The following is a 23,975-nucleotide window of genomic DNA, read 5'->3' as shown; positions in this document are numbered from 1 at the left end:
TTGGCCTGCTGCGTTCACCAGCAACTTTGATGTGTGTTACATGCAATTACATGTTGGTCTGATATAGAAATACCATCAATATATTGAGGGATTATACCAAACAAAACTGTCAATTTATTAGCTTGTAAATTAATCTTTAAAACTTTAGAAATTGTAGAGAAAATAGATTTTCAAAAATGTTTCAATACAGAACATGATCAAAACATATGTGTCAATGTAGCTGTCTCAGTTTTACATCTATCACACTGACTATCAACATTAGGAAACATTTTAGACAGTCTCTCCTTTGTCAAATAGCAACAATGTACAATTTTAAATTGAATTAAAGAGTGACTGGCACAGATCGAAGAAGAGTTAGCCAACTTCAAAATTCGCAACCAATCCTCTGTTACCAAGGTCATGTTAAGCTCTCTTTCCCAATCTTGCTTAATCTTAAGGGAAGGGTAATTGTGCTGTTGTAGCAGTAAATTATAAATTTTCCCAATAAAACCTTTCACTAAAGGGTTCATTTTTAAAATAATATCTAACAGGTCAGAATCCTGTATATATGGAAAACTTCTTAAATATTCCTGTAAGAAATGTCTGACCTGAAGATATTGCAAAAAATGTGAGTACGAGAGAGAGTATTTAGATTAGATTAGATTATGAGGACACTCAGTCCTCATTTATTGTAATTTAGAAATGCATGCATTAAAAAATGGTACAATGTTACTCCAGAATGATATCACAAGAAACACAGGACAAACCAAGACTAAAACTGACAAAACCACATAATTAAAACATATAGTTCCAACAGTGCAAAGCGATACCGTAATTTGATAAAGAGCAGACCATGGGCACAGTAAAAAAAAGTCTCAAAGTCCCGATAGCCCCATCATGTCATGCAGACGGTAGTTCCCTGCCATGAACCTCCAAGCGCTGCAAACTTGCCGACGCAGCACCATTGGAAGCACCCGACCGCAGCAGACTCTGAGTCCGTCCGAAAACTTCGGGCCTCCAACCAGCCCTCCAATACCGAGCACTGAGCACCATCCTCTGCCGAGCGCTTCGACCTCGCCCCGGCCACCGAGCAACAAGCAAAGCCGAGGACTCGGGGCCTTCCACTCCGGAGATTCTGTATCACACATAGCAGCGGCAGTGAAGCAGGCATTTCAGAAGTTTCACCAGATGTTCCTCCGTGCTCTCACGTCCATCTCCATCAAATCAGGATTGTGCACGGCACCCTACTTGACAGTTATCTAACAGACATCACCACCGAAGTGGCCGCTGCGAGCTGCGTCACACCGCCATCTTCTCCACCCTAATTTCGCAAAAGACATCAATCGGTCTTCTCGGAACAGATCCATGAAGGAATAAACTCCTTTATTCCTCCAAAGAAGAAAGGTAGGATCACTTAATGAAGGTTTAAATAGATAATTTCGATAAACTAAACTAAGAAGGTTAAATTTTTTGAGATTAAAAAAATTACGAAACTGGTACCAAATTCGTAATGACTGCTTAATCACAGGAAAAAATTTAGATTAATAATTTTGGCCAGTTGTACAGGTAAAGAAGCTCCAAACAATGAGGTTAAGTGAAACTGTTTCACAGCTTTCAATTCCAAATCAGCTCAAGGTGGTCGTTCATTTTTATCAGCCCAATATAACCAAGAACACATATAACATATATTAACAGCCCAATAGTATATTCTTAAATTAGGCAGGGCAAGAAGACCTCCATCTTTTTTTAATTTTTGTAAATGATATTTTCCAATTCTTGGTCTTTTATTATTCCAAACAAAAGATGAAATAATAGAATCAACCTGATCAAAAAACTTCTTGGTTAAAAAAATAGGGATATTTTGAAATACATATACAAATTTTGGTAAAATCATCATTTTAACTGCATGCATGAATTCGGCTGGCTAACGAAAGTGTAAGAGGATTCCATCTACAAAATAATTGCTTCATAAAATCCACTAAAGGAACCAGATTAGCTCTATAAAGGTCTCTATGATTTTTAGCGATAATAATACCTAAATATTTAAAAGAGTCAGTAACTTTAAAAGGAACGTCATCATATATAGAAGCAGAATCATTTAGGGGAAATAATTTACTTTTATGAAGGTTTAGCTTTTATATCCTGAAAACTTTCCAAATTCATTTAATAATTTCAATAAACTAGGAATGGATTCTTCAGGATTCGAAACATAAACTAAGAGATTGTCAGCAAAAGGGAGATCTTATGAATAGTCCCATTTATGAAAATTCCATGGATATTTTTAGCTTCACAAAGTGCAATGGCCAAGGGTTCCAACACCAAATTAAATAACAAGGCACTTAACGGACATCCATATCTCGTACCCCGCGAGTCGAAAAAAGGGGATCTGCAATTATTAGTAATAACAGTAGCTTTTATATATCATTCTAATCCACTTATTAAAATTAATAACAAAGTCGAATTTCTCTAAAACGTTAAGGAAGTATTTCCATTCAACTCTGTCAAATGCCTTTTCAGCATTAAGAGAAACAACACACTGGGGGGGGTCTTAGAAAAGGATGAGTATATAACATTTAACTCCCCGCATATTAGAGAAGGAATGACGGCCCTTTACAAAACCTGTTTGGTCCTGAGAGATAATTTTAGCTAGAATATTCTCCAGTCGATTAGCCATTATTTTTGAAAGAATTTTAGCATCCACATTTAATAATGAAATAGGTCTATATGAAGCACAGTCAGTAGGATGACATAAGAATTCAAGAAATAGAAGCTTCAGAAAATGAGGGAGGTAACTCTCCTATCAAAAAAGAATCTTTAAGCGTTTCCAACATATATGGAGAAAGCAATTTTTCAAATTTTTTATAAAGTCCTACAGAATAACCATCCAATCCAGGAGCTTTACCAGATTGCATTGAAAGAATGGCTTTCTGAATTTCGTTTCCAGTAATAGGAGTATCGAGAGTTTGTTGATCTTCAACAGAAATTCGAGAAAAATCAATCTTTTGTAAAAGGGCATTCATTTTAGAAGGATCAGCTGGAAACTGAGATTTATAAAGTTCAATGTAAAAGTCTTGAAAAATTTTATTAATGTCTTCATAATTACAAGCTAAACTAACGTCTCCCTTACGAATTTTTAAAATTTGTCTTTTGCCTCCAGCTGCTTTTAACTGAGATGCTAATAGCTTATTATTTTTATCTCCAAACACATAAAATTGACTTTTCAATTTAAGCAAATTTCTTTCAATAGGATAAGTTAATAGTAAATTATGTTGTGATTGGAGTTCAATGACTGTTTAAATAAATCAATGTTAGGAGAGATTGCATAAATATTATCCAAGTTTTTAATTCTTATCTAACTCTGTCTTTGTCTGTTTCTTAAGTTTAGCTAAATAGGAGATTATCTGACCGCGCAAATATGCTTTAATTGTATCCCATATAATCAATTTCGATACATCCCCCGTATTGTTAAAAAGAAAAAAATCTTTTATCTGAGTCTCAATAAATTTGACAAAGTCCGAACTTTGTAATAAATTTTCTGGAAAACGTCAAGGCAAATTTGCAATACCGACATCATTCAATTCAAAAGCTAAGCTTAAAGGCACATGATCCGAAACAACGATAGCATCATATTCACATTTCTGGACAAAAATTGGAAATCAGCTATAAAATAAACGATTCTCGAATTTTTTTGTGAACATGTGAAAAAACAGAATAATCTCTGTCATTAGGATGTAGATGTCTCCAAATTTCAACCAGGCCATAATCGATTAAAAAAGAGTTAATAAGTGCTGCAGAACAACTCAGAAGCCGCTGATTGGTTGAATTCTTGTCAATCAAAGGATTTAAACAATAATTAAAATCACTACCCATTAACAACATATATTCATTTAAATCCAGCAATAAAGCAAATACATTTTTAAAAAAAGGATCATCTACATTAGGTCCACATAGACAATTTTTCTATTACAAATTGTTCCTTTAACAATTTAAAATCTACCATTAGTATCTGACACAATGTCTTCTTGAATAAATAGAATATTAGATTTATTAAAAATAGATACTCCCTTTGTTTTATTTTGACAAATGGCATGAAATTTAAGGCCCTTCCACATTTTAAAAAATCTATTTTGATCGCCCGTTCTGATATGCGTTTCTTGAGCGAAAATTATGTCAGGTTGGAATCGACTAATAATTTTAAAAGTCTTCTTTCACTTAATAGGATGATTCCAGCCACGTATGTTCCAACTAATAACGTTTATCTGTTTAGTTAACACATAAATACACGCATACTAACGCGGGCTGATCAAAACTGGCGGTGATAAGTATATCCACATACAAAACACGCATGCTCCGGAACTCCGAAATGGGAAAAAATATAATAAAAAAAATTAAAATTGATCCTCCAATGAATCCTATAACTCAAAACTAACCCCAATCCTCCCAGCACCCCAAAAGCCAGAAAACCGGCAAAGAAAATGCTGAAGTGCGTCCCCATAGAAATAAGAAAAGACGAACAGAACTCCATGAACTGCCTGGAGTTTTAAAAGTTTTCCTTAATTCCCACTCCCTCCATTTACAAAAAAAAACACATGGCCCTGAAATAAGAAAGCCCTGCAGAGGAAAAAAAGATGTTTACACTTAATCATTAAAAATAAACTGGGGAATACAAAAACAATCTCCAAAAACGTCAAAACAATAAAATTAAACGAAGAGAAAAATGCCTGTGTAATCTCTAACAAAGAAAAATCGGCGCCATTTTCCATTTGACTTACACACGCAATAAAAGAAACTTTTTAGAAGAAAAACTGAAACTAATTATCTATTTACTATCAAAGAGGACAGGAAAATTTTTAATTGGGGAAAGGCAAATTATGAGGCTATAAGGCTAGAACTTGCGGGTGTGAATTGGGATGACGTTTTTGCAGGGAAATGTACTATGGACATGTGGTCGATCTCTTGCGATAAATTTGGGATAAATTTGTCCCGGTGAGGGAGATAAAGAATGGTAGGGTGAAGGAACCATGGGTGACAAGTGAGGTGGAAAATCTAGTCAGGTGGAAGAAGGCAGCATACATGAGGTTTAGGAAGCAAGGATCAGATGGGTCTATTGAGGAATATAGGGAAGCAAGAAAGTAGCTTAAGAAAGGTCTGAGAAGAGCAAGAAGGGGGCATGAGAAGGCCTTGGCGAGTAGGGTAAAGGAAAACCCCAAGGCATTCTTCAATTATGTGAAGAAAAAAAGGATGACAGGAGTGAAGGTAGAACCGATTAGAGATAAAGGTGGGAAGATGTGCATGGAGGCTGTGGAAGTGAGCGAGGTCCTCAATGAATACTTCTCTTCGGTATTCACCAATGAGAGGGAACTTGATGATGGTGAGGACAATATGAGCGAGTTTGATGTTCTGGAGCATGTTGATATTAAGGGAGAGGAGGTGTTGGAGTTGTTAAAATACATTAGGACAAATAAGTCCCCGGGGCCTGACGGAATATTCCCCAGGCTGCTCCACGAGGCGAGAGAAGAGATTGCTGAGCCTCTGGCTAGGGTCTTTATGTCCTCGTTGTCCACGGGAATGGTACCAGAGGATTGGAGGGAGGCCAATGTTTTTCCCTTGTTCAAAAAAGGTAGTAGGGATAGTCCGGATAATTATAGACCAGTGAGCCTTACGTCTGTGGTGGGAAAGCTGTTGGAAAAGATTCTTAGAGATAGGATCTATAGGCATTTAGAGAATCATGGTCTGATCAGGGACAGTCAGCATGGCTTTGTGAAGGGCAGATCGTGTCTAACAAACCTGATAGAGTTCTTTGAGGAGGTGACCAGGCATATAGATGAGGGTAGTACAGTGGATGTGATCTATATGGATTTTAGTAAGGCATTTGACAAGGTTCCACACGGTAGGCTTATTCAGAAAGTTAGAAGGCATGGGATCCAGGGAAGTTTGGCCAGGTGGATTCAGAATTGGCTTGCCTGCAGAAGGCAGAGGGTGGTGGTGGAGGGAGTACACTCAGATTGGAGGATTGTGACTAGTGGTGTCCCACAAGGATCTGTTCTGGGACCTCTACTTTTCGTGATTTTTATTAACGACTGGATGTGGGGGTAGAAGGGTGGGTTGGCAAGTTTGCAGACGACACAAAGGTTGGTGGTGTTGTAGATAGTGTAGAGGATTGTCAAAAACTGCAGAGAGACATTGATAGGATGCAGAAGTGGGCTGAGAAGTGGCAGATGGAATTCAACCCGGAGAAGTGTGAGGTGGTACACTTTGGAAGGACAAACTCCAAGGCAGAGTACAAAGTAAATAGCAGGATACTTGGTAGTGTGGAGGAGCAGAGGGATCTGGGGGTACATGTCCACAGATCCCTGAAAGTTGCCTCACTGGTGGATAGGGTAGTTAAGAAAGCTTATGGGGTGTTAGCTTTCATAAGTCGAGGGATAGAGTTTAAGAGTCGCATGTAATGATGCAGCTCTATAAAACTCTGGTTAGGCCACACTTGGAGTACTGTGTCCAGTTCTGGTCGCCTCACTATAGGAAGGATGTGGAAGCATTGGAAAGGATACGGAGGAGATTTACCAGGATGCTGCCTGGTTTAGAGAGTATGCATTATGATCAGAGATTAAGGGAGCTAGGGCTTTACTCTTTGGAGAGAAGGAAGATGAGAGGAGACATGATAGAGGTGTACAAGATAATAAGAGGAATAGATAGAGTGGATAGCCAGCACCTCTTCCCCAGGGCACCACTGCTCAATACAGAGGACATGGCTTTAAGGTAAGGGGTGGGAAGTTCAAGGGGGATATTAGAGGAAGGTTTTTTACTCAGAGAGTGGTTGGTGCGTGGAATGCACTGCCTGAGTCAGTGGTGGAGGCAGATATACTAGTGAAGCTTAAGAGACCACTAGACAGGTATATGGAGGAATCTAAGGTGGGGGCTTATATGGGAGGCAGGGTTTGAGGGTCGGCACAACATTGTGGGCCGAAGGGCCTGTACTGTGCTGTACTATTCTATGTAAGCACTCCTCGCTATATATAAAAGAAAAGTCCTTATAAACTATGAAACCTATCACTTAATTAACGAAAAAAAGGGGGATAGAAACAAATATTCAAACCGGTTAACCATCTGTCCGCTGTGTTAATTCACTCAGTATACCAAACAGATTTCGGAAAAGTCATTCATCAGTCAGATCAAGAAGTTCACATCTTCTTTAAATGGTCCATCGATCAGAGGCGATCTTCAACCTATCAGAGATCTTCAAAGCTTGTTTTCTTTCAGAAAATAACAGTTATTCAGTAGAGCTAAAGCCATTCAAACCTCAGCCACCTCCAGAATAGAATTAACATAGTCCAATGCCGCTTTGGGATCCAGAAAAACACGTGGAGTCGAATCTTTAGGAAATAATTTTAATCGGGCTGGATAGCAAAGTAATGGGAATAATCCCTTATCATAGGCTATCTTCATAGCTGGAACGAATTTGAACCACTGTTCCATAACTTCCCATGGATAATCTTCATAAAAATGAATCTCGGAATCCTTAAATTTAAAAACTCTATGTTTCCTTGCATATTTCATGATTTGGTCTTTAACTTTGAAACGAAGAAAGCAGACCAAAACTGACCTTGGTTTATTCGGATCTTGATTCAAGATTCAAGATTCAAAAAACTTTATTGTCATTCTAACCGTACATCAGCTCTGCAGGGCAGAATGAGACAGCATTTCTCAGGAGCAGTGCAATCATAACATAACAAACGCAACACTAAATAATAAACATAACAATAAATAGTAAAACACAACAGCCACAAGTCAGTTAAAATCAAGTTATAAGTGTCCAAAGCAGAGTCAGGTAGAGCAGCTATTTAGCAGTCTGACTGCCTGTGGGAGGATGGCAGAAGAACAAACAGTTCATGGAGAGGGTGTGAGGGGTCTTTAATGATGTACCGTGTCTTCTGGAGGCATCGACTCTGAAAGAGGTCTTGGACAGAAGGTAGGGAGACCCCAATAACCTTCTCTGCCCCCCTGACCACCCTCTGCAAGGCTTTTTTGTCGACAGCACTGCAGCTGGAGTACCAGGTTGTGATGCAAAAGGTCAGCATACTCTCAACCACACCTCTGTAGAATGTAGTGTGGTAGTGTGGAGTGATGCTTGTTTAAGCTTCCTCAGAAAGTGCAATCTCTGCTGGGCCCATTTCACAATCCCAGTGGTGGTCCTGGACCAGGTGAGATTTCGAAGTGAAAATTCTATGCGCTCTTTCAATATCGGGAGGCTGAGGTTAAAAAATATCCGGAAACAGAGATTGAAACAAATTAGCAAGATAGTCCAATAAATCCCCACTCTTAGATCCTTCCTTCAATCCAACAATTTGAATATTATTCCGACGAGATCTTGCTTCCAGATCGATAATCTTATGTTGACACTGTTCCAAGCGGGCTGAAATATCCGCTATCTGACGCTTCGACTCTTTAAGTTCAGAATTCAAGGAAATAATATTTCCTTCTACAAGTTGAAAACTCTGTTGAAACGACTTCATCTCAGAAGTGTTGTTATCTATTTTCTTGTCGAGAGTCATCAACGCATGTTCTAAATGCTCAGCCCAAACAGGCATATCTTCTGATTTTCCTTTCGAAGTTTTTCCCTTTCCATTGCTGGATTCAGAGAGCTGCTTTCCACTTCTTAAAGATTGTGACATAAAAACAACTATTCTCCTCTAAGATCCGACAAATAAAAGTTAAAAATTCAGAGTTTAAACTGGGGAAAAGGAAGAATTAAACGCAGTCACACAAAACTGTGTGTCACTCTATTGGGCAGCAGGCGGAGTCCTCCTGCTCTTCTTTTACCTCTCTCCCTGTCCCTTATGAAGCATCAAAACCCCAGTGTGTATGGCAGCTACTGAAGCCCTTGGTGTCCCTAAGTCCTGACGAAGGGTCTCGGCCGGAAACGTCGACTGTACCTCTTGCTAGAGATGCTGCCTGACCTGGTGCGTTCACCAGCAACTTTGATGGTGTCCCTAAGTTCAGGTTTAGCTCGTCTTTTTTATTTATAGATTTTATCTTCTCCAGAAGAGATCTGAATGATCCACAAATCTGAAAATATGCCCCCTGCAAAATTCCTCAGCCATATATTCTCCTGAATGAGCCACAAGTCATCCAGGTGCAGCTCCGTAAGGAGACGCAGCTCAGTGCAACTTTTACAAATGTAGTTATCAGGGACACTGGAGGTCTCCCACAACTGCCATAGCTGACGTGAACATACCACTAAACCTGAACCCATTTTCACTACACTAGCTGGGCACTACTAGACAAAGAAAGAAGAAAACTTACCAAAGTCTTGCCTTAGTTTCAGCTGCTTCTTGCCGAAACTTCTTAAACCAAAGTCTCAAACCCTCCACTCTAACACCCGCCCACTAACAACATGGCCACTCTGCTTAAACCTGACCTCTTTTTATTGGCCCTTGCCAAGTGCCTAATTAACCTGTAATCTCAGAATATCCTGATTGATGCTGCTCACTTTCTTCACACACTGTGAAATACATCATTTGTGTCAACACCAACACAATCTGAAGACGTGCTGGGGTCAGCTGCAAATGTCACCATACTTCCAGCAACAACATAGCATGCAACTTACTAACTGTACATCTTTGGAACTTGGCAGGAAACCGGAGCATCTGGAGGAAATCCTCACGGTCACAGAGAGAATGTACAAATTCTGAACAGGCAGCAGTGAGAAATGAACCTTGATTGCTGGTGGTGTTACCGTTACATTAACTATTGTGCTAACACACAGTCCAAGTAAACATCTCAGTCAACACAGAAGAGGAATAGATGTTAAAAACCTCAGTAATCTCCTTTAGCTCCACACACTGGTCTCACTGATGATCTTTTAAAGAAGCAAGTCTCTCGCTAATTACCCTTTAACTGTTAATATAAACTCTTCGGATTATCTTTATCTCTGCCTGCTAAATCCACTGCATACCATTTTCCCCCTTCTTATTTCCCTGTTAAGCCTGGTCTTAAAGATCTTATATTCATCAAGGAATTCATTTATACCTAGCGGCCAAAATATCATCCACTTTTTTCCTTACCAGAGCCTTTGTATCTTTTACAAGAGAAAATCTGCAGATGCAACACAACACACACAAAATGCAGCAGGCCAGGCAGCATCTATGGAAAAGAGATTTATAAGGATCTTGCTTGGATTGGGGAGCATGCCTTACGAGAACAGGTTGAGTGAACTCGGCCTTATCTCCTTGGAATGACAGAGGATGAGAGGTGACTTGATAGAGGGGTATAAGATGATGTGGCATTGATCGTGTGGATAGTCAGAGGTTTTTTCCCAGGGCTGAAATGGTTGCCACAAGAGGACACAGGTTTAAGGTGCTGGGGAATAGGTACAGAGGAGATGTCAAGGCTAAGTTTTTAACTCAGAGAGTGGTGAGTGCATGGAATGGGCTGCCGGCAACAGTGGTGGAAGCAGATATGATAGGGTCTTTTAAGAGACTTTTGGATAGGTACATGGAGCTTAGAAAAATAGAGGGCTTTAGGTAAGCTTAGTAATTCCTAAGGTAGAGACATGTTCGGCACAACTTTGTGGGCCAAAGGGCCTGTATTGTGCTGCAGGTTTTCTAGTTCTATGTTTCTAAGAGTAAAAAGCTGACGTTTTGGCCAAGACCCTTCATCAGCTCAGTCCTGCCTGGCCTGCCGAGCTCCTCCACCATTTTCCGTATGTTCCTTTGTGTTCCCTGTCAGCTAACGTAGCTGAATTTAGTATGTCTACCCTTCACCGTAACAAGAACATGCTGCTCCCGGACTCCTGATCTGAGAGATTTAGGCTATGATCCCAATCTAGGCAAATGGGACCGGTTCGCTGGACAACAGTCGGCATGGATGAGTTTGGCTGTTTTAATGCTGTATGACTCCAGGACTCTACTATTCACCCTCCCTGCATTCTTATCTAAATCACTTATATACAGGAATCCCATAACACACCATATTGGCAGCAGACTTCCACTACTATCCTCTGCCTTTGAACATGAAACAAATTTTGATTCTAGTTTGTATAACATGTTGGATCCCATGTGCACAAACTTTCTGGACCTGCTACCAGGACCTAATCAAAAGCCTTGCTAAAATCATGAATACCAAGCCTACCTCTGACAGAAATCAGGAAACGAGTGCACAAAAGAGGGAACATATTAAAGAGGTAATGCACGACAGCAAGGCTGGGGAGCATCTTATTGCCAGGACAACACAAGTAGAGGATGAAGTGCAGGGCAGAGAAATGTGAAGTAAGTGGTAATGTTAGTCATAATTTTCAAACATTATTTAGAACGGTCTTAAAACTCAATTGGAGTGGAGCCCCTAAGGTGACTGGATATCACGGAACGTCCTTCCGGCAGCTCCTGCAGCCAAGCTGGTGTCAAACGTATTGCTTCATAAGCTTTCCTGGTGAGGCCGAGAGGGGGATCTTGATGACTGGTCATCTCAGGATCTCCATACCTTCCGCCCAGGTTTGTGACGATGATCATCGCCTTCAAGACAGATGGATGCTAACCACCACTACCAAAACTCAATTGATATACATATCAATATATCACACAAGAACACACAGCTGTGCAATGGCTCATAGCATGAAAGAACTAAGATCAATCCTGATCTCTGGCGCTGTCGGTACGGTGCTTGCATATTCTCCCTGAGACCATGCCAGGTTTATCTGGGTGCTTGAACCTCCTCCCACATCCCATTGACAGTTTCCTCTACAGAATTCACACGCAGTTGATGAGAAAGTGGGAGAATAAAGATGGAATTAATGCAAGATGAATGTAAATGGGTGCCTGATACTCAGCATGGACTTGGTGGGCCAAAGGGCCTGTTTCCACATGGTATCTCTCTATGCAATGAGAGTTAAATTCAGAACATATCCTGAAATAATTTGTGTACATTCTGATGGACTGGATGACTACTACCTTACCTTATGATGGAAATATTTTTCAAACTTTACTCGTGCCAGAGACACACACTGATGCCAGTCTGTAGGCCATCTACTAAGTAATTTAATTGCTTGAAATGATCCTTCTAAACTCTCTCCATTTACCATTCTCTGAAAAGTAAAGAGAAAAAACAACTATTTATCTCCTTTCACTTAGCTTTGCAATTTATAGCAAATAAATACTCTTACACTACGAAGAGAATATGGAATGCAGCAGATAGTCAAATTTTTTAAATACATTACTCACCAAACTAAGCATACCGGTAATTATCACTTATCATTGCTAAACTAAAGACATGATGTAAATATAAGAACAAATGGATTGCGAATTCAATGAAGAATGTACCAGGAGAATGGGATGTTCTATTCGGCTTGGCTCTGTGACTTCATATTTGCTTTGAGCTGAAATTTACAATGTCAAACTTAACTTTTAAGTTTAAGATTGGCTGATTTTGTGGTTCTTTGCTGATGCTCAAAATAAGACCTGTTGATTATAATCAGTGACTAGGCAACCACTGCACAAGTTAGTTCACAGTTGCTATCAACTCTCAAAGTGTAACATCGAGCCAGATATGGTTCAACTGGCTGACAGGTAACTTGTCATGTTTTGGATAATGGTCTGTGATATCAGATCATATTGAATTCGGGGGAGTTAGCCAGGTGGATTCAGAATTGCCTCAATGACAGCAAGCAGAGGGCTGATTCACCAATGAGAGACCTGCGACTAGTTGCCTACACCAGAAGTCACCAGAGACCTCTTTGGGAGCAGCCGATGTGTGAGTGGGCTGGTGTTGGAGAGGAGAGTTTGAGGCTTTGGCTCGAAGAGGCAAAGGCTAAGGTAACTTCCTTTGTCCATTACTCCATAGCTCGTGCAGTGAGAATGGGTACAGGGTCAGAGGTGTGACATGTAGAAAGTTTGGGCAATTTCCTGTCTCCCTGATAACAACATCAGCATGAAGTACATCCAATTGCAACCCTTTACAAACCATATGAGGGAATTGGAATTTCAGCTAGATGGCCTTCGGCTCATACAGGAGAATGAGGAAGTGACAGATAGGAGCGACAGAGAGGTAGACACTCCAATGTTGCAGGAGGCAGGTAGCTGGGTGACCAATTAGTAGAGGGAAAAAGTTATAGGTAGACACAGCAGAGTTCCACTGAATAATGAGATAATGCAGGGGGGTGGGGGGAAACAACCTAACATGGGGAAGATGCAGTGACCAGGTCTCCGCCACTGAGTTTGGCTCTTTGGCTCAGAAGGGAAGGGGGGGAAGAAGTACAGTGGTGATATTCCAGTGAAGGTGGCACCAGTATACAATGCTCCCTTGGTCGATATCTTCCAGATATATCTGAAACACGAGGAATTCTGCAGGTGCTAGAAATTCAAGCAATACACATCAAAGTTGCTGGTGAACGCAGCAGGCCAAGCAGCATCTCTAGGAAGAGGTACAGTCGATGTTTCGGGGCCGAGACCCTTCGTCAGGACTAACAGAAGGAAGAGCTAGTAAGAGATTTGAAAGTGGGAGGGGGAGGGGGAGATCCAAAATGATAGGAGAAGACAGAAGGGGGAGGGATGGAGCCAAGAGCTGGACAGTTGATTGGCAAAAGGGATATGAGAGGATCATGGGAGGCCCAGGGAGAAAGAAAAGGGGGAGGGGGGGAAAAACCCAGAGGGTGGGCAAGGAGTATAGTGAGAGGGACAGAGGGAGAAAAAGGAGAGAGAGAGAAAGAATGTGTGTATATAAATAAATAATGGATGGGGCACGAGGGGGAGCTGGGGCATCAGCGGAAGTTTGAGAAGTCAATGTTCATGCCATCAGGTTGGAGGCTACCCAGACGGAATATAAGGTGTTGTTTCTCCAACCTGAGTGTGGCTTCATCTATACAGTAGAGGAGGCCGTGGATAGACATATCAGAATGGGAATGGGACGTGGAATTAAAATGTGTGGCCACTGGGAGATCCTGCTTTCTCTGGCGGACAGAGTGTAGCTGTTCAGCAAAACGAGATGAAGCCACTCTCAGGTTGGAGGAACAACACCTTATATTCTGTCTGGGTAGCCTCCAACCTGATGGCATGAACCTTGACTTCTCAAACTTCTGCAAACACCCCACCTCCCCCTCGTACCCCATCCATTATTTATTTATATACACACATTCTTTCTCTCTCTCTTTTTCTCCCTCTGTCCTCTCACTATACCCCTTGCCCATCCTCTGGGTTTCCCCCCCTCCTCCTTTTCTTTCTCCCTGGACCTCCTGTCCCATGATCCTCTCATATCCCTTTCGCCAATCACCTGTCCAGCTCTTGGCTCCATCCCTCCCCCTCCTGTCTTCTCCTATCATTTTGGATCTCCCCCTCCCCCTCCCACTTTCAAATCTCTTACTAGCTCTTCTTTCAGTTAGTCCTGACGAAGGGTCCCGGCCCGAAACATCGACTGTACCTCTTCCTAGAGATGCTGCCTGGCCTGCTGCGTTCACCAGCAACTTTGATGTGTGTTCCTTGAAAATATCTTTTTACTTCTTTTGTCTGTTTTTCACCTTAAGTGTGTCTCTGGGACTGTTACAGCCTGCAATTTATAGTTTCGAGATGTTTGAGTGATCCAGTGCTTTGCTGTCTCCAGGAGGATTCCAGGAAGTGAGTGCGTACTTGGATAGCTTCGATGCGAAAAAATGCGCGAGCTGATGTTCGACTTCATTTCACCAATTACAGTGCAAACGTTAATTGCCAATTTAATTTTTGAGGAAGATTGAGACATTGAGGCGAATGTGAAAGGCAAATGAGAGTTCCTTTTGACTTCGCTGGAGAAGGAATCTGTGAGCAGGTAGGCAGGTAGGCCTTTCTGCCTCATACGGAGTCCCGCTCTTTCAATGAATGTTGGTAAAGGCATAGGATGGTATTGTGGTTCTGCATTTATGGATTGGACTATGGCGTTTGTGGACATTTTCACATTTACGGTTTTTGTATTCTGTGTTTTTATTGCCTGTTCCTTTTCCATTTTGTTGTGTGGGGGGGGGGTGACGGTTTTAATATTCTGTGTTTTTTTTATTGCCCATTCCTTTTCTGTTTTGTTGTGTGGGGGGGGTGGTTTGTGGGTTGATGTTCTGTTAGTTTTTTTTGCGGGGGAGGGGTTATTTCTTGGGGGGAGGGAGTCAATGTTCCTGTTCTGTTTTGTGTGGGGGGGGGAGTGGGGGTTTTGGGGGGTTGATAATTGGAATACTGTTCTTTTTTGTGCGACAGGGCGGAGAACTGGGTGGATTTGATACTTCTCTCTGAATGACTTTCATGTTCTTTCTTTCGTGGCTATCTGGAGAAGACAAATTTTAGAGTTATATATGGATGTGTGCTTTGATAAAGGATTGAATAGTTAGAGGCACAGACAGGAGATTCTGTGGACGTGAGACACACATGGATAGTACCTTGCCTCCCAGGGATGTCTCAGATTAGGTGCACAGCATTCTGAAGGGGCAGGGTGAGAAGACAGAAGTTATGGCATATATTAGTACCAACAACATAGGAAGGAAAAATGGATGAAGTCGTTGAGTGAAGTACTGTGCAGACGCAACAGAAGCATTCCCGAGTAGGTCCAGCGAACAGCTTCAAAAAGCAGCAAGTTTTTCAAGGGGAGTCATTGACTGGAGTACTGCACAGATGCAACAGAAGTGTTTCCATGCAGGTCCAGTGAAGAGCTTTAAAAACCCAGTCTCCAAAACAAAAAAGAGGGGCACTGCATAGAGGAGCAGTCATCGTGGGAGCGGTCATCATTGGAGTTGTCTGAGTCTGTCACAACGGGCTGCTGGGAACGGACCCAAATGTGAGACACAGACGCACAAGTAACAGGACTTGACTTGAGTAGGGACATGACAGGATTCAGGCAGGGAGCAGGGACAAGAACGCAGACTTGGGCTAGGGAAAGCAGGACCAGAACTAGAAACCATGGACTAGGAGACAAGGCTTGGACTCTGAGCCTGAGACTGGACAAGGACCCAGAACCTGGGTCTTGCCTTGGGCTCAGTCCCCAGAACCAGGCAAGGACATGACATGACTTCAGGACAGGACATGGCTGGGGTCTAGAGGCCTGAGCTTGGAGACAGGCTGGGGTCTTTGCTCTTGAGGCTAGAGCTTGGAGGCAGGCTGGGGTCTTGGGTCTTGGGTCTTGAGGCTGGAGCCTGGAGGCCGGCTGGGGTCTTGGGTCTTGAGGCTGGAGCCTGGAGGCCGGCTGGGGTCTTGGGTCTTGAGGCTGGAGCCTGGAGGCCGGCTGGGGTCTTGGGTCTTGAGGCTGGAGCCTGGAGGCTGGCTGGGGTCTTGGGTCTTGAGGCTGGAGCCTGGAGGCCGGCTGGGGTCTTGGGTCTTGAGGCTGGAGCCTGGAGGCTGGCTGGGGTCTTGGGTCTTGAGGCTGGAGCCTGGAGGCCGGCTGGGGTCTTGGGTCTTGAGGCTGGAGCCTGGAGGCCGGCTGGGGTCTTGGGTCTTGAGGCTGGAGCCTGGAGGCCGGCTGGGAACTGAACATCAACATAGAGCCGGGACTTGTCCTTTGAAAAGCCGGGACTCATCGTTAACACGACACCAAGATGAGACAGGACAGTACGTACACATAGAGCTGGGACTTATACTTAGACAAGCCGGGACTCAACCTCTCCACACCAAGGTGGGACAGGTCCACCTGTTGGGTAATGGCAGAACGGCCAGACTTACCCAACAGAGGCAAAGACAAGACAAGACAAGACATGTCCCCCCGGAGGGCAATGGCAGAACAGCCTGACTTACCCCATGGAGATGAGGACAAGACAAGACAGATTCCCCCACAGGGCAACGGCAAAACGGCCTGACTTACCCCACGGAGGCGAGGACAAGAAGAGACAAACACCAAAGAACAACAGACAGTTCCATCTCTGCTTCGGGGTTTCCCTGAGTCGCAGTTACAGCCAGCAACCTCTGCTGGCTATGGAAACAGCCGGATCCCTACCTAGCTCAGAGTGGCTGACGGCCACTCAGCTGGCCCGGGAAACAGCTGGATCCATACCACAAAGACTACTCCAACGAGTGGCAACAAGGCTCCATGAAGCAGTGGTCCTTCAACCAGGCCTAGAGGTCACGAATGGTTTCACTAGCCTTCCATCAGCAGGTTGCTCCAAGGGGGACTGACGAGACAAACCAGCAGCCCACACTCAACCCCAAGGCTACTTATATTCCAAGCCTCGAGATGGGAATCAGGTGCCTATGATTCACTCACCCAAACGAGGAACAGCTGGAAGACCCGGAGTCCTGAGTCCACAGATCGCACCGTGAACCGGAGTGCGGACTTCACGGACCGGACCATGACAGAGTCAGAGTAGTGTTTTGGCTCAACAGGGCTTTGGCGAGGAAAGGTGGCGGCAAGGTTAGTAGGTAAGTTTATTCCTTATTTATTTTCTTATTTACCTCTTGAGAGAATGGGGGCAAATGTGAAGACAGATAAATGCATGACTGTCAGGAGAGAGAAGGGAGAACATCAGGTAGTGGAGAGCACCTCTGTGGCTGTCCCACTCAATAACAAGTACTCCATTTTGAGTACTGTTGGCAGGGGATGCAAGGGGAGGGCGTGGAAACAACCTATCTGGGTGAAGCTACAGTGGCTGTACCTCTGGCACTGAGTCTGGCCCTGTGGCTCAGACGGGCAGAAAACTGAAGAGGATAGCAGCAGTAACCGGGGACTCTACAGTTAGGGGGACAGATAGGTGATTTCTGTGGTTGCAGAAAGGAAACATGGATGGCAGTTTTCCTCCCAGATGCCTGGGTCCGCAATGATTCTGAATGTGACCACAATATCCTGAACAGGGACAGGGAGCAGCCAGATGTCGCAGTACGTATGGATCTGGGGTTGAGAGGATGAAGAGCTTTAAGCTCCTTGGCATAAACATCACCGAGGATCTTACATGGTCTGTAGATATCAGCTGTGTGGTGAAAAAGGCACAGCAGCGCTTCTTTCACCTCAGATGGTTCAAGAAGTTTGGTATGGCTCCCCAAATTCGAAGAATTTTCTATAGGGGCATGATTGAGAGCATCCTGACTGGCTACATCACTATCTGGTATGGGAGATGTATTTCCCTCAATCGCAGGGCTCTGCAGAGAGTGGTACGGGCAACCCAGTGCATCTGTAGATGTGAACTTCCCAGTATTCAGGGCATTTACAAGGACAGGTGTGTAAAAAGGGCCTGAAGGATTATTAGGGACCCGAGTCACCCCAACAACTGACTGTCCAGCTGCTACCATCCAGGAAATGGTGCCGCAGCATAAAAGCCAGGACCAAAAAGCTCCAGTACAGCTTCTTCCATCAGGCCATCAGACTGATTAACTCATGCTGACACAACTGTATTTCTATGTTACATTGACTATCTTGTTGTACATATTTATTATAAATTACTATAATTGCCCATTTAGACAGAGATGTAACGTAAAGATTTAGATTCCTCATGTATATGAAGGACGTAAGTGATGAAGTCAATTCAATTCACATATTGGTACCAATGACATAGGTAGAAAAAGGGAGGAGGTCCTGAAAACAGAATACAAGAAGTTGGAAAGGAAGCTGAGAAGCAGGACCTCCAGAGTAATAATCTAAGTGTTGCTACCTGTGCCATGTGACAGCGAGGATAGGAATAGAAGGAGGTGACAGAAAAATGCGTGGCTGAAGATGCAGATGGGACCTGTACAAAAGGAACAGCTTGCACTTGAATCAGAGGGGACCAGTATCCTTGCGGGCAGATTTGCTAAAGCTGTTGGGAGTGGTTTTAACTAATATGGCAGGGGGATGGGAACCAGTTTGATAGAGCTGAGGATGAGCCAGCAGGTTTACAAGTAGATGATGTAATATGAATGTAAGGAAGGACAAGCCAATGATAGGGTACAACTGCAGAATGAGCAAAGAGTTAAGTCGGACCAAGAATGCATGACTGAAGGTGCTGTATTTAAATGCGCGGAGCATTCAGAACAAGGTGGACGAACTTGTGGCGCAATTAGAGATTGGTCGGTGTGACATTGTGGGCATCACTGAGTCGTGGCTGAAAGAAAGCCATAGTTGGGAGCTTAACATCAAAGGACATACTTAGTATCGGAAGAACAGGAGGAAGGCATAGGCGGTGGTGTGGCTCTGTTGGTGACAGATAGAATTACATCTTTAGAAAGAGGTGACATAGGGCCAAAGAATATTGAATCTTTGTGGGTGGAATTAAGATATTACAAGAGTAAAAAAAAATCATGGGAATTATATATAGGCTTCCAAATAGTAGCCAAGATGTGGGGTTGAGATAGCAAAGGGAGCTGGAAAAGGCATGTCATAAGGGAATGTCACAATTGTATTGGGGGACTTCAATATGCAAGGTGATTGGGAAAATCAGGCTGGTGTTGGACCACAAGGGAGGGCATTTGTTGAATGCCTATGAGGTGGCTTTTTAGAGCAGCTTGTGCTTGAGCCAATGAGGGGAAAGGCTATCTCAGATTGGCTGTTGGGGAGCATAAAAGTAAAGGAACCCTTAGGAGCCAGTGATCATAATATGATTGAATTCATACTGCAATTTGAGAGGGAGAAGCATAAGTCACATGTATCAGTATTGCAATGGATTGAAGGAATTACAGAGGCATGAGAGAGGAGCTTGCCCAGGTAGATTGGAGGAGGATACTGGTGGGGATGTCAGCAGAGCAGAGATAGTTGAAGTTTCTGGGTATAGTTCACAAGACACAAGACAGATATATCCCACAGAAGTTGTTATCAAATGGCAGGGCGAGGCAACTGTGGCTAACAAGGGAAGTTAAGGACTGCATAAAAGCCAAGGAAAGAGCATATAAGGTAGCAAAAGTGAATGGGGAGTTGGATGATTGAGAAGTTTTCAGAATCAAACAAAAGGCAACTGAAAAAGCTATAAGAAGGGTAAAGATAAAATATGAGGGCCAACTAGCTGATAATATAAAGCAGGATACTAAAAGATTTTAGTTAAATACAGAGTAAAAGGGAGGTGAGAGTTGATATTGTACCACTGGAAAATGATGCTGGTGAGGTAGCAATGGGGGACAAAAAAATGGCAGATGAACTTAATAAGTACTTTGCTTCAGTCTTTACTGTGGAAAACACCAGTTGTATGGCAGAGGTTTGTGAGTGTAAGGGTGCAGGCATATGTGCCATTGGTATTACAAAGGAAAAAGCGCCAGGCAAACTCAATAGGTCTTGAGGTGGGTAAGTCACCTGGACCAGATGGACTACATCCCAGAGTCCTGAGAAGGTTGCTGAAGAGATAATGAATGCATTGGTCATGATCTTCCACGAATCATTTGATTCTGGCATGGTCCCAGAGGACTGGAAAAGTGCAAAAGTCATTCCACTCTTTAAGACAGACTAATGTGGCAGGAGCAGGCTGCAGCATTGAGAGTTCTCGCAGTTCCGTGGCGCTTGATTAAAAGCAGAGTTTAGCAGGCATTCAGACCCATCCTGATGGCCCATTCAGCGGCAGGAGCAGGCCACAGTAGTGAGGGTTCTTGCAGTTTGGCAACGTTGTTTAAAAGGAGAGTTTTGCAGGCATTCAGACTCATTCTGACGGGCCAATCAGTGGAGGGAGCAAACCACAGAAACGAGGCTTCTTGCAGGTTTATCTCTACAGAAGGGATAAACAGGACAGCTATTGTTGGGAGTAGGCCAGTGGTGAGACTAGGATAGAGTAGCGTCCATTTAAAACAGAGGTGTGGAGAAATTTCTTTAGCCAGAGGGTGGTGAATTTGTGGAATTTATTACCACAGACAGCAGTGGAGGCCAGGTCATTGGGTGTATTTTAAAGACCAATCAGGCTCGATGGGTCAAATAGCCTAATTCTGCTCCTCTGTCTTATGGTCTTAGGGAAAAAGGCAGGAAACTATAGGCCAGTAGGTTGGGAAAGTATTGAAATCTATTGTTAAGGATGAGGTTTCAGGGTACCTGGAGAATAATGATAAAATAAGTCAAAGTCAGCATGGTTTCTGCAAAGAGAAATCTTGCCTGACAAATATTTTAGAGTTCTTCAAGGAAGTAACAGGCAGGGTGGACAAAGGAGAGGCAGCGGATGTCATTAAGTTGGATTTTCAGAACGTGCCACACGAGGCTGCTTAACAAAATAAAATCCCATGGCATTACAGGAAAGATACTGGCATTGATAGAGGAATGGCTAACAGGCAGGAGGCAGCGAGTGGAGATATAGGGGCCTTTCCTAGTTGGCTGCCAGTGACTAGGGGTGTTCCTTGGGGGTCAGTATTGGGACCGCTACTTATCACATTGTTTGTCGATGATTTAGATAATGGAATTGATGGTGTTGTGGCAAAGTTTGCAGGTGATACAAAGATGGGCGGAGGGGTAGGTAGTGCTGAGGAAGCAGTACTATTGCAGAAGGACTTAGACAAACTGGAAGAATGGGCAAAAACGTGGTGGAATATAACGTTGGGAAATGTACGATAATGTATTTTGGTAAAATGAACAAAAGTGTAGACTATTATCTAAATGGGGATAAATTCAAGCATCAGAGATGCAAAGGAACTTGGGAGTTCTTGTGCGAGACTTCTAGAAGGTTAATTTACAGGTTGAGTCTGTGGTGAAGAGGGCAAATGCAATGTTAGCATTCATTTCAAGGGGAATAGAATATAAAAGCAAGGATTATGTGAAGATCTGAGGGCTATGGGTAAAGCCTAGGTAGTTCTAAGGTAGGGACACGGTCCGCACAGCTTTGTGGGCTGTAGGGCCTGTATTGTGCTGTAGGTTTTCTATGTTTCTATGTTATTTTAACATAGAAACATAGAAAATAGGTGCAGGAGTAGGCCATTCGGCCCTTCGAGCCTGCACCGCCATTTATTATGATCATGGCTGATCATCCAACTCAGAACCCCGCCCCAGCCTTCCCTCCATACCCCCTGCCCCCCGTAGCCACAAGGGCCATATCTAACTCCCTCTTAAATATAGCCAATGAACTGGCCTCAACAGTTTCCTGTGGCAGAGAATTCCACAGATTCACCACTCTCTGTGTGAAGAAGTTTTTCCTAATCTCGGTCCCAAAAGGCTTCCCCTCTATCCTCAAACTGTGACCCCTCGTTCTAGACTTCCCCAACATCAGGAACAATCTTCCTGCATCTAGCCTGTCCAATCCCTTTAGGATCTTATACGTTTCAATCAGATCCCCCCTCAATCTTCTAAATTCCAACGAGTACAAGCCCAGTTCATCCAGTCTTTCTTCATATGAAAGTACTGCCATCCCAGGAATCAATCTGGTGAACCTTCTTTGTACTCCCTCTATGGCAAAGATGTCTTTCCTCAGATTAGGGGACCAGAGAAATAAAGAAAATTCTACATGGTTCACAAACTTTCTTGTACCACTGTATCTAAGAAACAATTCTGCAGGCAAAGTTTAGAAAAAGTTTGTAATACTCACTCACATACTTTGCTGAAATCAATTGGCAGTATTAGATCTGACACTACCATTTTTGTTGACCAGAATTCTAAGAGACAGCAGACAATGAAGTGAATACGGAATTAATATATATACTGCACTGATGTCATAAAATAGTGGAATTGCTTGAGGGGAAAATGACTCTCAAATCAGGTTGTTTATAAAAGAACAGTTAAGGTTCCACAAAATGTCTATGCAGGACACAGCAAGTCACATCCTGCCAATTTGAATTTCTATCCATGAAGCCCAAGTGAATTTAGTGAAAGGTCTTTAGTTACAAAATGAAATTTCAAACAACAACGAATGTATTCATCAGGATAATAAGGAGCACAGTAAAGGGAGAGGAAAGAAAATTGATTTAAAGCTCTGGCAGCACACCTAGCACTCTCTGTGTTAAAAATCTACCTCTGATATTCCTCTATACTTTCTTCCAAGCATCTTAAAGTTATGCCCCTTTGTATTAGCCATTTCTATCCTGGGAAAAAGGCACTGTCTGTCTACTCTACCTCTGCCTCTCATCATCTTTCTGACTTTTGCAAATCACTTCTCATCCTTTCCTTCTCTCCAAAGAGAACCTAACTGAGTATCGTTTTGAGACTTGCACTTTAATTCATGCAGTATCCTGGCAAATCCCCTCAGTACCCTCTCTACAGTTTCCTTCCTATAATGAGGCAACTAGAACCGAACATAATATTCCAAGCGTGGTTTGATCAGTTTTATAGAGCTTACGACCCTTGACCTCCATCCCTGACTAATGAAAGCTATTACCCCAAACACCTTCTTAACCACCCTATCAACTTGTGCTGCAACTTTGAGGGAACTATGTACGTGAACACCAAGATCCTTCTGATGCTCCCAACCTAATCCTACCATTAATCCTGGATTCTGTTTTCAATTTCAACCTTCCTAAATGAATTGCTTCACACTTTTCCAGATTAAACTCCATCTGCCACTTCTCAGCACAGCTCTGCACCATTATCAGTATCTGGTTGTAAACTATGATAACCTTCTATATTGTGTACAACACTACTAACCTTCATGTCATCTGCAAACTTAATAATCAACTCTTCCACCTCCTCATCCGAGTCCTCTATAAAAATTACTTAAGAGTGGTGACCCAGTAGAGATCCCGATGAAACACCATTGGTCATTGACCTCCAGGCAGAATACTCTCCATCTAGTACCAACCTCTGCTTTCTATGTGCAAGCAAATTCTGAATCCATGAGGCCAAATTTCCCTGGCTCCCATACCTCCCGACTTTCTGAATGAGCGCAGTATGGATATGATGAGAACGCAGGTGTATGGGGTCGGGTGGGATCCAGGATCAGCCATGATGGAATGGTGGAGCAGACTCAATGGACTGAATGGCCTAATTCTGCTCCTATGTCTTATGGGGAAACTTACCAAATACACTTCATCAATATGTTTTGTTACTTCCTCAAAGAATTCAGTCAGACTCATGAGGAACCATCTGTCCCACACAGTCACGTTAACAATCCTTAATCAGACTCCAAATGCTTGTAGATCTTGTTGCTATGAATCCTCTCTAATAGCTTACACACCACTAACACAAGACTCACTGGTCTATAATTCCCTATA

At 42.9% G+C, this 23,975-nt stretch overlaps 1 protein-coding gene across 3 annotated transcripts in view; it reads right to left on the bottom strand.

The window, feature by feature from the left end:
* The window catches only part of uba6 (ubiquitin like modifier activating enzyme 6), a 455,635-nt gene that overhangs the window by 101,756 nt on the left and 329,904 nt on the right, over window positions 1–23,975 (bottom strand). For 2 of the 3 annotated variants that reach the window (XM_063069103.1, XM_063069102.1), the window contains one exon: window positions 11,930–12,058. The exons of the other annotated variant lie outside the window; for it this stretch is intronic. In XM_063069103.1, the coding sequence (XP_062925173.1) occupies window positions 11,930–12,058 (129 nt within the window). The remainder of the gene's footprint in view (window positions 1–11,929; window positions 12,059–23,975) is intronic. 3 annotated transcript variants of the gene reach the window in all.

Source organism: Mobula hypostoma, chromosome 16 (genome assembly GCF_963921235.1).
Source record: "Mobula hypostoma chromosome 16, sMobHyp1.1, whole genome shotgun sequence".
Lineage (NCBI taxonomy): Eukaryota > Metazoa > Chordata > Chondrichthyes > Myliobatiformes > Myliobatidae > Mobula > Mobula hypostoma.
Note: the sequence above shows the minus strand (reverse complement) of the source record. Positions and strands in the feature narration are given on the sequence as shown.